The sequence below is a fragment of the Barbus barbus genome, assembly GCF_936440315.1.
Source record: "Barbus barbus genome assembly, chromosome: 17".
NCBI lineage: Eukaryota > Metazoa > Chordata > Actinopteri > Cypriniformes > Cyprinidae > Barbus > Barbus barbus.
In genome coordinates, this window is record NC_136745.1 from 8,461,683 (window position 1) to 8,476,449 (window position 14,767).

Genomic DNA, 14,767 nt, shown 5'->3' on the forward strand with positions numbered 1-14,767 from the left:
AGTGCCGTTAAAATGAATTTGCGTTAACGCGTTATTATATTAGCTTTTTGTTACTGTATGCAAATAAATGAAATAAAGCTGTGTGATAATACAGTTTGAATTTTTGCAACAATATATACAATCACGCAGCTGAGATTTGTTATATATAGTATATGCAATGTGGGTAAAAGTTTTCAAGCATCAAAACAATAAAAGATTAATACAGCTTTCAGGGGTTTCTTTTCTTTGTACATTAAATGTCTTGATTCATTAAAATTTTTTCTGAGGAAAAGAAATGTCTATCATACATTACTACTATGATTTACAGAAGAAACCCACTAAAATGTAATTTGTTGTAACAATAGTTAATATCACAAAAAGCCCCCAAAAACGAATGAATTGTCATTTAAATCTTTATCCTTCAAACCACTAGCTTTTACGCATTTGTCAGCAAGAAGTTTTTAATTATTTACAATATACAATATATATGTGGGGAAGTCGTGGCCTAATGGTTAGAGAGTCGGACTCGTAATCGAAAGGTTGCGGGTTCGAGTCCCCGGCCGGCAGGGATTGTAGGTGGGGGGAGTGAATGTACAGCGCTCTCTCCACCCTCAATACCACGACTGAGGTGCCCTTGAGCAAGGCACCGAACCCCCAACTGCTCCCCGGGCGCTGCAGCATGGCTGCCCACTGCTCCGGGTGTGTGTTCACGGTGTGTGTGTGTGTGTGCATTTGTTCACTACTCACTGCTGTGTGTGTGCACTTGGATGGGTTAAACGCAGAGCACCAATTTCGAGTATGGGTCACCATACTTGACAATACGTCACGACTTTATATATTTAAATTTAAAGTAAAAGTATGTAGTATTAAAAGTATGATCATATTTTCTTATATATATTTGAATAAGAACAGGGCAGAATAAGTATGTTGTTTCATTCCTACATAAATGTATCTGTTATGCTGAATAACCCATATTTTGGCAATTTATTTTCACAAAAGTTATTTGACACTTTACTTGCATTTGATATGCTTTCTATGTATATAAAATCACTTTAGTAAATTTAATTTGATGCACCAATATGTTACGCCTGCATATATGCAGGTAAAGTAGAAAGTATTGTGTATGATACTTTTAATATACATCTAAGCGATAATGTAGTTTACATTTGTGTGTGTGTTATATTGTGGACTGCATTTATTTTATTCTGTTCAGACTATCAACCTGTAAAAAAATAAATACTGAAGACGTTTTCAAAATTAATAAAATCCAACCACTTCCTTCATATATCCAATTGGGAAAGGAATAAATGAATAAATTATGAATGTTAGCTCAACTGAAGGGTTGTATGTCTATATGCCTTGATATCAATCATTCAGCTGATTAAATATTGAGAATATGTCTTTGCAAAGAGTTTGTAGTTGTGTGTGTTTGTTTGATAGGGACACATAATATTTGTCTGGCAAACATCATAATATTGTACTAATTGCACATAACTAATTGAAATGTAAGGTATAGGAAGGAGAGCTTTGGGCTTTTGGGAGACTGCTTGGATTATTGAGCTTGTGAAAATCGAATTGTTTTCTGAAGTGCAGAAATGACATTCTGAGCTGTTTTAACTCAGTCGTAGTTTGAGTTTGTTTGGTGTTTGTTTGTGCTTGAGCTTCTCGGTTTGATCCACTTGCATTTTCCAACCTGCTGATCTGCGTTCCATCGTGAAACACCCATAATCCTTCACTCTGGCAGGAGATGAATCACTGAAGATCTGAGTTTTTCTCGAGTTCATCGCTCTCTGAACCGCTTCTGTTCATCTGCTGGCCACCCACCAGCCGTGAGCAGCACGAGCGCATCGTCCTCTGCATGTTCACATGCTCCTGCTGCTCCTGCTCACGGTCTGGATGAGATCCTGAGCCTCCAGAAACAGAAAAAGAAAGAGAAAGGTTTTTTTCAATCATTGACAACACCCACTCAACATATGCTCCTACCCAGGACGCGCACACACACGCTCGTGCACTTGATTTGCATTTACCGAAACTGCTCGGTTAAAGAGATTAATTCTTTTAACCAGATTCCCAGTTTCATTTTAATTAAGCAGAGCTCCAGGCAGAGAAACGCAAACATGCCAGAGTGATGGACCTCCATCAGGAATAAAATCTCTGCAGCTGTATGTCAAAGCCCTCCGATAAGAGCAAATTAACTCTGCCATCTGTCTGCTGGAGAACCTTGCTGAACGTCTGGGGCTGAAGATGAGAGCGCTACTTTAAAATGTAGTGTAAAACTTACATCAGTAATCCATATGCAAGTAATGTTATCTGATTACCAAAATGCACACAAGAGAAAAGTAAGGATTTGAATGGTTTTTTTTCCAAATTACAGTTTCTTTTTTCCTCCACATTCCATTTTTTTCTGCTTAAATTTTTCTGGATTCTGGAATTTTCTTTTTTCAATTATCAATTTAACAACAATTTATTATATTACACTTTTAATAAGTTTAACAAAAATTAAGCAGTGATTTTATTTTGTAGGAAAATAAAGTGCTGAACAACTTTATTTTATTCCCTAAAAAATAAAGTTTAAAATAACATTTTATTATAATTATTAGTAGTAGTAGTATTAGTAGAGTATTAATTTGAAATGTATTATTTTCAAAATACTTCATGAACTAAAATTTTACATAAACCTCAAAACTATAAAATTAAGTTACACTTTAAATTTGTCTGTTCATGAATAAAACAGTGTCCATTTTGGAATTGAGTAAGAAAGAAAGACTGACTGTAATTACAGTAGGATATGCAGATCCCTGGAGAAAATACCCAAATTATTGTTATCTGTTATATTAACATAGTCAAATGAGATTGTAGTGATGACACATTTCACTCGCCATCACAGACTTATTTTGTGTGTGTGTGTGTTCATAAAACCATATGGGTCATAATTGAATTCAGATGCATAGCAGCAGGACTTTAACTCTGGATGCCCTTTTGACCTTTTAGATCACCTGCCTGTGCTGCCACACCTGTGTTTTGCACCTGTTACCCTGACAACAGTCCAGTAACAAAAAGATGTGGCCATGGCTGTAGGTTCTGCTGTCTGTCAAATTCATATCAGCAATACAAGCTGTTGTTCGAGTCGTCTGCTGTGTGAGTTTGACCATCAGCCAACAAGAGTTCAGAGACTCACTGATTGTGTTCATACAATGAAAGTGAACAGTGACTAGACACTGTGAGAAAGGACTGAAACACCATGAAAGAATTATAAAAATAGTCCATATAACTCATGCACTGTACTCCAAACCTTCTGAAGCCATATGATGCAACAATAGTTCACCAAATAAAAAAAAAATACTCACCCTCATGTCGTTCCAAACTCGTAAGACCTTTGCTCTTTCGAACGCAAATTAAGATGTTTTTGATGAAATCCGAGACAAATCTATCCAAGAAAAAAAATCTAAGTTAAAATTTCTCATTTTTATTTAGTTTAAGTTGAGGCAAATAAATAAAAATAAACAAATAAAATAAAACTGGAAAAATATTTATTTAAAATAATGATGATGGGGATGATAAAATCAACAAAAATGTAAATAATAATAATGCTTTAACTTTAAAATTAAACAGAAAATCTAAAAATTAATTCAAAATCAAAACTATAATAATATATCAATGATATTAAAACAACACTGTTATTCACTGACAAATGTTTCTCAAATCACAGTTTTGTTTAGTTCAAAACATTCAAACTTTATCATGGTCAAACTAATATCAACTTATGCCACTGACATCAAACGTATTAATTAAAAATGTGCATATGCAAATTAGAAGCACACAGTCATATGCACGACTCATACTTTTATTGTGCATTTTTGATCATCGCTGGTTACCATATGTTTTCATTGCTTGGTGCAGAACAGTGTGAACATGGTGTAAAATCTCAATTTGTGTTGCATAAAGATAGTCTTGAGTAAATTTTGGTTTGAGTAAATGGCTGTTTTAGTTTTAGTTTGTGTTTGGTTGCTTTCTCTCCATTTTCTATTGATTTTCTCAGAGCATGGAGGACAGAGATGATGAACATGTGAACTCTTTAGGGTTGAGTGGCTGAGATCTCTAATTGTAAGTTTTAAAGCGTCTCCTCTCTCTGTCTCTGGGTTCGTGCAAATGTTTAGTCTGTGATCTGTTGGCCTGTTCTTTCCTAATTAAACAAGACTAAGTCATGCTCGTTTAGCCTCTTTAGAGAGCAGAAGTCTCAGCGTGCATTTAAAACTCTTTTAATAGTGCAGAATGTAATTCTGAACTTTAACAAACTCCTCCAAATTTGTCATCTGAAAGCTCTTATTAAACATGATTCACCGCCACAGCCGAGCAAACTCTGTTCAGCTGCTGGGATCTCATTTAAGTGCATAATGATATTAAATGATCATATTAGATTACAGTGTGTGTGGATTAAAATAAATGTGTTTTAAAAACACTTGAGTGCAAGATTTGTTTAGAGAAACATCACCGTGTTGTTCCAAAACCGTATGACACTTTCTTTTTTGAAACAGACTTATTGGCAGAATATCGAGCTGCTTTCTTTCTTACAAAGCAAATGGAGAAGAAAGCTGTGAAGCTCCAAAAATAACAAAACACTCCATAAAAGTATCATATACAAAAAAAAAAGTTGGTATAGGAACATTTTTAATCAGAAATTGCACAATTAATTACAAAGAAATGGCAAGTAACTTTTGAAGTAGAAAAACTGAAATATTTTCTTAATGCAGGATAATTTTAGTTTTAAGATGCTATTAGTTTTCATAAATATTTTGAATGTTTTATTTCTTATATTTTCAGCTTTCATTTTAATTTTAGTTAAAGCTGTAGTACTTCTTGTCATTTTTATTTTTTTAATGTTACATAACAAAATGTTTTAGTTCTAGTTCTTAGTTTTAGATCAGGCCCTTTCTGACAGAGCATGCTGCGCAACTTCTTGTCCAGGCCCTTGTTGTTTCTAGACTGGACTACTGCAATGCTCTTCTGGCTGGTCTGCCATCAAACACAATCAAACCTCTACAAATGATTCAGAACGCAGCGGCACGACTGATCTTCAACGAACCCAAAAGAGCGCATGTTACACCTCTCTGTGGCAGCTCGCATCCAGTTCAAGACACTGATGCTTGCATACAGAACGACCACAGGCTCAGCACCCTCCTACTTCCACTCACTATTACGAACCTACATCCCCTCCAGAAGTCTGAGATCTGCTAGTGAGCGACGCCTTGTGGTTCCATCACAGAGAGGCTCAAAATCACTCTCCAGAACATTCTCGTTCACCATTCCTGGCTGGTGGAATAATCTTCCCACCCCTATCCGGAACGCCGGATCCCTGGCAATCTTCAAGCAACAACTGAAAACTCATCTCTTTCGGCAGTACTTGACTTCATGCTAAACTCAAAAAAAAAAAAAAACCTTTCCCTCTATCTTTCTCTCCGCTTACTAGCTTGTACTTATTTGAACAATGACTGAGACTTGGTGTTACGAGCACTTTCTCTGTCTGACTGCCTCTTCAAGATTAATAGCTTTTTCTAGCCTACAAAAGCCCTCAAAGTGATAAAAAATAAAAATGCAATAAATCTTTTGTCCTTTATAGAAGAATTTTATTTACAGGAAATTTACAGAGTGTGTCTGTATATATTATATTAGGCATATATAAGCATGAAAATTGTTATTGTTTGTTTAATACTGTCCTGAATAAGCTATTTCACATAACAGATGTGTATCTTCTTGTACCTGTTCTGTATGTTCTAATGCAAAAATTTACTGATATTGCCATGTTGTTTGTACATAAGTAATTACTTAATAAAAAAGAAAGGGAAAAAAAAGGTCCTCCCCGAACTTCCCGCTGCCCTGTATCATGCTCTCTCATTGGCTGTAGGTCATCGCCGATGTATTTTTCAGTCAGAACTCATTCACACAGCAGGATTGTGAATCGCCGACAGGTCCAGATATTTAGCATGACAAATATTTCATGGGAGTCGGCGACGCATCGACGATTCCCTCAGATTGCGTCTTTGTTAATTCACACTGCATGATTGTCACTCGCATGAATGAGCACCAATTTGCCTCCGATTTCAGGCATTTGTCTGCGATTTCACAAAACCTATCGGCGAGTGAAAAATCGGTCTAAAATCATGCAGTGTGAACTGTGAACTTGGCATTAAACTAAATGAAAGAAATGAAATAGAAGAAATGCTGAAACTGAACTGAAAATAAAATAGAACTGAAATAAAACATTTTTTATATTTTATTATATTTTTGTATTTAGAACCAAATATTATAAATATATTTCTGATCTTATCAGATAAGATTTTTATCAAATGCACTGTAAAATTATCTGCAAAAATTATCTGCAAAATTGCAAATAAAATAAAACTATTGGAGTACATTTGTCAAATAAGTTTTTTTATTCAGTCATTGAATAACCTTGCAATAATCACAAGTTCCAGGATTAATTTCACACACACACACACACACATGTAACATCTCTTTCCCGCCCTGTAAATATACAATACAATCAACTTTTAAGTTATAAAATTGGAGTATATTTTACAAGAAAGTATCGTTGCTGTCTTTCTACTTCAAAATTTCATGTTGAATTCAGTGTTACTTGACTGTTCTTTATAATTATTTGTGAAATTTACTGAGTGATTTTAGTTTGAAATAAATCCTACTAATTCATTCGGTCATTAATATATTTATTAACATTTATTTTTCATTTGTTTTTATTATTTTAATAGCTTTTTCAGTGCAGTGATTCTAATTTGAATCTGTTACTCACACAATGTTAAATGAACTATTGTAATCATACTTTTATGAAGCTTTTTGGCCTTAACAGCCTCAGTCAGCATCCGCTTTCACTGTAAGGATGCACGCTGGTGAGTGAACAGTGACAGTTTTTATTCAAATGTGATCTATGCTTTTAATTAAATGTTATAATCTATCTCTCACGCTTTATATGTGACATCAAACGGTCGATCTGATATCATTACCGCTGACCCAACAGACAGAGAGAAGCGTTTTGTGTGTAATCTCGACCGTACCGCCGTTAATCGCTCTGACAGATGGTTTTGGGAGGAATTACTAATATCTACGTCTGTCTGAATTAAATGCGTTCATCATCTCGTCAAGAGCGAAGCGTGTGAATGGTGACTGCTGCTGTTAGCGTTTATCTTTAAAGACGGGGACGACTGTCCTGCATGAGCGTCAGCAGTTATCATTCACACCGTACGGGAACAATCGGAGCCTGACGACAGCAACCTTTAATTACTGCAACAGCGCAATACGTCAGCAGCAAAACTCACCTGTCAATCAAACAGAGGACTGGAAACATCTACAGGTTTTCAGTGTAACCCTGTAGGTTTGCTTGATAAAAATCAATCTATCGATCTATCTATCATCTATCTGTCTGTCTGTCTGTCTGTCTATCTATCTAATGTGACTATTTCACATATTTGAGAGAGATAAAAAGATACAGTAAATCACATTTTATGAATACATTTTTAAAGTAATGCAAAATAGTTGACCTCAATCCACAACAAAGTTATAAACTTAATGGCATTCAGAACAGAAAAATAATGAAATAGAAAACAAACATAATTCATAGTGGTATTCATCTAAAACTAATAGCGAATAAAATTGGATGTTTTGCATGCTTGCCGTTAATTGCATATATAAGTTGCTTTGAAATATAAGTCGCACCACATTTTAGATGATAATAAAACACAACTTAAATATAACAAACACAGTAATTGTTGTTTATCTTTAATGCTTTGATTATTGTTGAAGTGTTATGAAAGCGAGAGAGAAAAAGGTTCAAATGCAAGTTTAAAAGCAGGTATCAAAGAAAACTTTATAGCATGATCATGGAAAGAGACTTATCCTGTTTTCACCTTCATTGTTGTATTCCTGTGCCCTTTCTTTGTAAACTCAGCAGAAACACACAAAACCAGACCAGAAATGTGCTTTACACAAGTACACAGACATGAATGCTTGGCCACTATATTAACATGATTTATTCCTGTACATGATAAACCTGCATTGAGACTTCGGTTAGAGTCAAATATCTGACACTAGATGTTATTGTGTTGTTAACTCTCTTTCATTTTACATTTAGTTTAATGAACGGTTGTTTAATCATGACAGTATTTGATCAGAAAGACAGTCTGACCACAGAAGAAGACGGATTGCATGTTTGCATAAATGTGTAGAGTATGTTTCTAGCCACACAGACACAGCACATTTCTATTTCTAGACGAGTCTTTTTTTTCTCCGCTCTCAGATCTGGCTGTTTATCTGAGGAACAAGGACAGCGCTGAGCGTGTGTGTGTTATCGCTTTCTATCAGTCAGGTGGCTTATTCTGAAAAGCCATTTCCCTCCTGACACTCGCCGATTTCCAACTTTGCACTGATGTTCGTGGAAATAGAAGTGACATGTTTCTGTCACGAAACTATAACAACACAATTCAGCTGAATTATTGCACTTTAAACACTTAAGTTTGACCCCTGCAGACTTCCACTTTTATATTGAAGTTAAACATGCGCTTGTTCTGTGTAAGAAGATGCTTTCTCTGAGGTCCTCTCCATAAGCATTGCACATTGTGTGTGTTCAGTGCTGGTCTATTGTTTGGAGGCTTTGGCAGGCGTTGACAGCAGGGCTGTGTGTCTGTCTCTGGTTAAGCTGCAGCGTGTGTCGTTTCATTAGGGTTTATCTCTGTGTAGGTTAATTACATTACAGGCTCGTAAGAGTGCGTACACAACACACATCAGTCGCCACGGTAACAAGACCTGTTTTACACCACTTCATGGTGCTTTACTGCACCATCAAAGCCTTTACTGCACTTCCTCCTCCTTCATGAAAGTCTTTGTCACATGACTGCAGTCAAACACACTCATCTAAGGAAGTGAAGTGTGTCTTCTCGCAAGTGCAGCTACCAGATGGAACTGTAAAAATAAATAAAAATAAAAATATCTATCTATCTATCTGACTATATATCTATCTAATCTGACTATATCGCACCTGGGTCAAAAATGCATATTTGAAAGATCTTATCTTATCTTATCTTTCTACAGAACCACTTGTCCTGTGTAGTGTCAAGGGAATGCTTGAGCCTTTATTTTATTTTATAGACTTTGGTTTGCACATTGTTTGAAGAACTATGGAAAAGCAGTAAAATATCAGATTATTTGAGGATAATTTAACGATTATCAAACTTGTTAGTAGTGGCCTACATTTACATCACACTCTCTGATTTTCTTCTCAGCTGTTTCATAGATTTACTGCAGTCGCCGTTTCAACAGTTTCAAAGTGTTTCAGACAGTTGGTTAATCTTCAGCTATTTCTGAAAATAAAACCAACACTTTGTTAATGTTTTCCCAGTGCAGCCTGTTTACTGGCCACACACACAGAGAGAGAGACACATGCTAAACGTAATCTCCTCCCCACTGGCACTGTGTGTTTCTGCTGCTTTATGAATAGTGTAAACCAGAGTTATGATTGCAATACAGACACACACACAGAGATATGATGCGGTGTATCATATCACAGATATATCAGCAGAATAGAGGAATTACACTGCAGTGTTATCTGGTTCCTGCTCAAAGTTGTGAGTCACACAACTACCAAAATAATCCAACAGTCTCAGATATAGAGACATACAGGATTATATAGAGGAGAATATGTGTGTGTGTGTGTTACAGTGCTGGAAGACTGAATATAGACCAACAAAACAAGACTTTGCATTCAAAATTAAATCGCTTCCTTTGCAGTCAATAGAGCTGTTGCTTCAACTTTGGCTGACAGATGCCTTGTTTTAATTCATCCTTTCAAAAATAAAATAAATGCGTTTGTATGGATTTATTTTTGTCAATTTTGTTATATATTTAAAACAACTCCTTGCAGTTTGGGATGTTTCTGGCTTACTAATCTTTTATTTCTAGCTGTGTGTTATTATGTATTATTATATTATATTTAATTGTATTTTAGTAATAGTGTTTAGTAAGTTTAAGTAATTTTTTTGTTTGTTTGTTTTGCCTATAGTATATATAGTTCATCAAGTTAAACTAAAAGAAAATGATGTTGCAACTAGGTCAAATAAGGTTTATATATATATATATATGTATATATATGTATTTTATTATATTTCAGTGAATATTTATTTTATAAGTAACTTATAAGCTAAGCATATTTTTATAATTATTTATAAGTACTTTATTTTATAAGTATATAAAGTGTATAAGTGTTGTTGAAAATGAAAGGAGTCGTCTATTCAGGATCTCCCAGCTGATTGGTCTGTGAGCTACTTCTTATGTAGACAGGATGTTAGTGTTTTCCACTTAGTTCTTTTCGTGGTAAAACATTCAAATGTCAATTAATTCAGAGGGAGTCACGTGACCTTATTCCAGCATGGCAAATCACATCGAGGAAACGACATCATTTTATTAATGTAGTTCATTTGGAGCAATTCTCTGAAACATTATGGAAAGTGAAAGTGTCAAACAGCCACCCTACGGCGCTCTTCAATTCCTCCTCGTGAATTCAGACATGTCGATTCAGATGAGAATTAATTTAACACATGACCTCGATGTTTGTCACACTAGCGTATTCAGTCTGAAATATTCTCCTGGGCTTTTGGGAGAAAATCACTGACATTTCCGATTCAGACAGCAATAAAATCACAGACTCAGCTGTAAGAGCGGAAATTACCTTAAACCATCACAAAAAACAATTACCATCTGAATAAAGCCCTTGATGTTATTCTGCTGAGGTTTCCCTGCTGTTTCAATCACTCACACACTTCATAATAACAGAAGAATCACAAATGAGAGCTTTCATATCTCAGTTATTTCTTCTAGATAGCAATGAGATCTCAATTTGAACAGATCATTTCAGCCGCTCTACATTCAGACTCTAATTAGATGACAAGTTACTCATTTAAGTCTGGAATTTTAGGTGAAACATATTTTATTGACAATAAAAGTTAACTCCATTAAGTTTCCAGAGCCGTGAAGGAGAAACTTTGGAGGAATGAAATGTTCTTCTGATCTCTGACCTGTGTCTGTTGAGTCTCTCTGTTCGGGGACTGTAATTGTTTCTTTGTAAATAAGTTTGTAAATAGAAATGAGTATTGTTTGGAGAGCTGAACTTTGAATGTTATCAGAGTTCCTCGGTGTGCGTGTCTGTGTCTCCTGCACAGATAAATACATCATCAGCACACAGACGTGTTCATTTAATCGTGTGTTTGTGTGTTTCTGTAGGCTGCAGCGATGCTGATTTGAAAAGTTTAGCATCCAGACTCAAAGACTGGTTCGGGGTTTTGCACACGGACGCCAACAGAGACCTGAAGAGCACCACGAGTGACACCGCACAAGGACGTAAGTGTGTTTATGTGTTCAGTTCAAGTTCAGAGTCACTACCACTTTATTAATGCTTTTCTGGCCACTATCCCCTGGTTTCACAGACAAGGCTTAAACCTAGTCCTAGACTAAAATGTAAATCTGAGCTGTTTCAACTGAAATAAACTTGCACTGATGATATTAAAACATGTCAGTGCCTTTGTTTTGTCTCAAGATGAACACCAGTAATGCTTTTTTCTAAGGCATGTTTATAAAAATTACTTAAATGTCCTAATTGAACTATGGCTTAATCCTGGCTTAGTCTAAACCCTGTCTGTGAAACCGGGCCTATATTTATTATTATTATTTTACTCATTAAATCCAATATACCAGTGTACTACTACCAGTTTCTGTGGAAATCTGCAGAGCTTCACATATTTGTATTGGAAAAGAAATGTTGCCTTTGCAAATGACATAAGTTTAAGTTGAAGTACTAAACTTACTCAAACAGATTAGTATTTTGTGTAAACAGATACTGACAGATTTGTCACAATAATGTAATTTTTCTGTTCTCAAATATGTGAAGCTCTGAAGATTTTATTTTAAGCTCTTTACATTTTTATTTTACACTAAATGTTATGTTTATTGTGTTACATTTATTGGTTTTAAGGGGTGAAAATAAATAAGTAAAAAAAAAAGTGTTTAAACTAAATGTTTATGGTAAAGTACTATACTTACTACGAGTAATAAAATGCCAAAAGAACATAATTATAATAATATTACTGAAAATAAAAAAAAATAAAATCATTCTATATTATTCTTATTACAGTAATTTTGTTGTTTCCATTTTAATTTTATTTTTACTTTATATATTTCTGTATACCTTTATTTTATAGTAGTTTTAGTAAATTTATTACTTTAGCTTAAGCTTGTTTTCTTCAATTTATTGCCAAGGCAACATTTCTAATTTCATAATATTTATAATTATTTTTATTTTTACTTTTATTTTTTTATTTTTTATTTTATTTTAGTGTTAAAACCAATAAATATAACACAAAGAAGAGTGAATTAAAGAGATTTATTTATTTATTTATATATTTATTGTAATATGTCTGTCCACCAGTGTGTGAGCATGACAGTCTCTCTCTCTCTCTCTCTCTCTCTCTCTCTATCTCTCTCTCTCTCTCTATCTCTCTCTCAAATTCAAATGAGCTTTATTGGCATGACTTGCACAGTATTGCCAAAGCATTGTCCATTACATGAATAAGGAACAAACAATTATATAATACATAGAACAAGAATAGATCTGTAAAATAATTAAGTAAATATGTACATGTATACTTTCTTTCTTTTTTCTTTTTTCTCCTCAAACAAGAAAAATATTTAAGAAAAAAAAACACCTTTGTACAACATGTAAGAAATGATCTTGCTTCAGTTTGTCCACTGGCTGATAGTCTTAGTTTGTGGCAGGCTGATACATATCTTGCTGCTGTTGTGATCATTTTGGAATTTTTTCCTAAAATGTGACTTCATTTTTCTGCATTTGGTAATGCCATAAAATTTGGTTTAATTTGTTGGAATTTGGGGAAATATGCAGATCTAATGTTGTGATAGTAATCACAGTGCAGTAAGAAATGTTCCTCTGTTTCCAGCTCTTTCTGCGAGCACAGTGAACACAGTCACTGTTCTCGAGGCTGTCGTCCTCTCTCTATAGCCAGACAGTGATCACTCAGTCTGTACTTCGTTAGTGTCTTTCTTAATTTGTGATCTTTTACACAGCTCAGGTATTCTGCTGGTTTGTAGTCTCTTTTCAGGTGTAGATACAGCTCCATCTTCTTTTGTAGTTTAGTGGCATCTTTCCAGTAGGCGATGTAGTTGTGTTTTTGTAACTGTGTGATTTGGCTGGGTCTGATTGTGCTGTGCTGGTTTGGGTGTAGTGTGAGTACCAGCTGTAAAAGTGCACTCTTCTGCAGGTTCTGCTCCTGCCACTGCAGGGCTTCAGGCTGGTAAGAGCTCGGATCACTGTATTTCAGGTGCTGCTGGAATTTCACAGCTCTCTTTGGAATATTAATTAATAGTGGATATTGTCCTAATTCAGCTCTGCACGAGTTGTTTGGGGTCGCTCTGTTAACTTTTAAGATGTTTTTACAAATTTGGATGTGCATAATTTCAATTTCTTCTTTTTCCCATTTAGAGAAATCTTGGGTTTTTAGAGGTCCCCATATCTCACTGCCATATAGTGCAATGGGTTCAATTATTGCTTTTAGGATTTTTAGCCAGGTTTGAATTGGAATTTCATGCTGAATTGTATTTTTGATCATATAGAAGACTCTCAGTGCCTTTGCTTTCAGTGCATTCACAGCCAGATTGAAGTTTCCTGTTGAGCTGAGTTTTAGTCCCAGATAGGTGTATTCATGGGTGTGTTGGAGGACCTGGTTTCCTGTTCTGAAAGTGTATTTATTTTCCTTAAACCTGGGTCTCTTTTGAAAAATCATTATTTTTGTTTTTGTTAGATTTATTCTAAGAGCCCATGTTTGACTGAATGTCTCTATGACGTCAAGGAGCTGTTGTAGTTCCTCTTTTGTTTTTGACAGAATGACTAAATCATCTGCAAAGAGGAGACAATTAATTTCTGTTTTTTTTTTTATTTAATTTAATTTTAATTTCTCTCTCTCTCTCTCTCTCTCTCTCTCTCTCTCTCTCTGGTAGGTTTCGACACCAGCATTTTGCCCATCTGTAAAGATTCTCTTGGGTGGATGTTCAACAAGCTGGACATGAATTATGACCTTCTGCTCGACCAATCAGAGCTCAGCACCATTTACCTTGATAAATACGAGCTGTGCATGCGGCCACTGTTCAACTCCTGCGACTCTTTCAAAGATGGAAAGCTGTCCAACAACGAGTGGTGCTACTGCTTCCAGAAACCTGACGGTGAGTTATATGACATTATACATATACATTATATTGGGGAGTATTTCACAATAGGAGGCTAGTCATAATTTTAATTAGAAAAGTCACAGACGCTAGAAACTGATAAATGTGTTTCTCCAGGCATGCCGTGTCAGAACGAGATGAACAGGATTCATTCTCAGAGCCGGAGGAAGACTCTAATAGGTGGGTGGATTTGATGAACAGCTCAGCACCATACAGCTGCTCCTCCCCCTGAATCCAGCATGAAATAACTTATAATTGTGTGTGTGTGTCTGTAGGGGTGTATGTACCGCGCTGTTCTGAAGATGGGTATTTTAAGGCCACTCAGTGTCATGGCAGCACCGGTCAGTGCTGGTGTGTCGACAAATACGGCAATGAGATCGCAGGATCCCGCAGACAGGGAAACCCTACCTGTGGTACAGACACTAAAACACACACACAGCCTGCTTCACACATCAGTCTCGTTTTAGGGTTATCTACTGTTAGAGCATTTATTACT

The 14,767-nt window shown here is 35.4% G+C and overlaps 1 protein-coding gene across 1 annotated transcript in view; it reads left to right on the forward strand.

Annotated features, from left to right (window-relative positions):
- The window catches only part of LOC306883681 (testican-1-like), a 259,044-nt gene that overhangs the window by 238,478 nt on the left and 5,799 nt on the right, over window positions 1–14,767 (forward strand). The window contains exons 8-11 of the mRNA XM_079439077.1: window positions 11,260–11,376; window positions 14,047–14,268; window positions 14,389–14,451; window positions 14,547–14,684. Coding sequence (XP_079295203.1) covers window positions 11,260–11,376; window positions 14,047–14,268; window positions 14,389–14,451; window positions 14,547–14,684 — 540 coding nt within the window. The remainder of the gene's footprint in view (window positions 1–11,259; window positions 11,377–14,046; window positions 14,269–14,388; window positions 14,452–14,546; window positions 14,685–14,767) is intronic.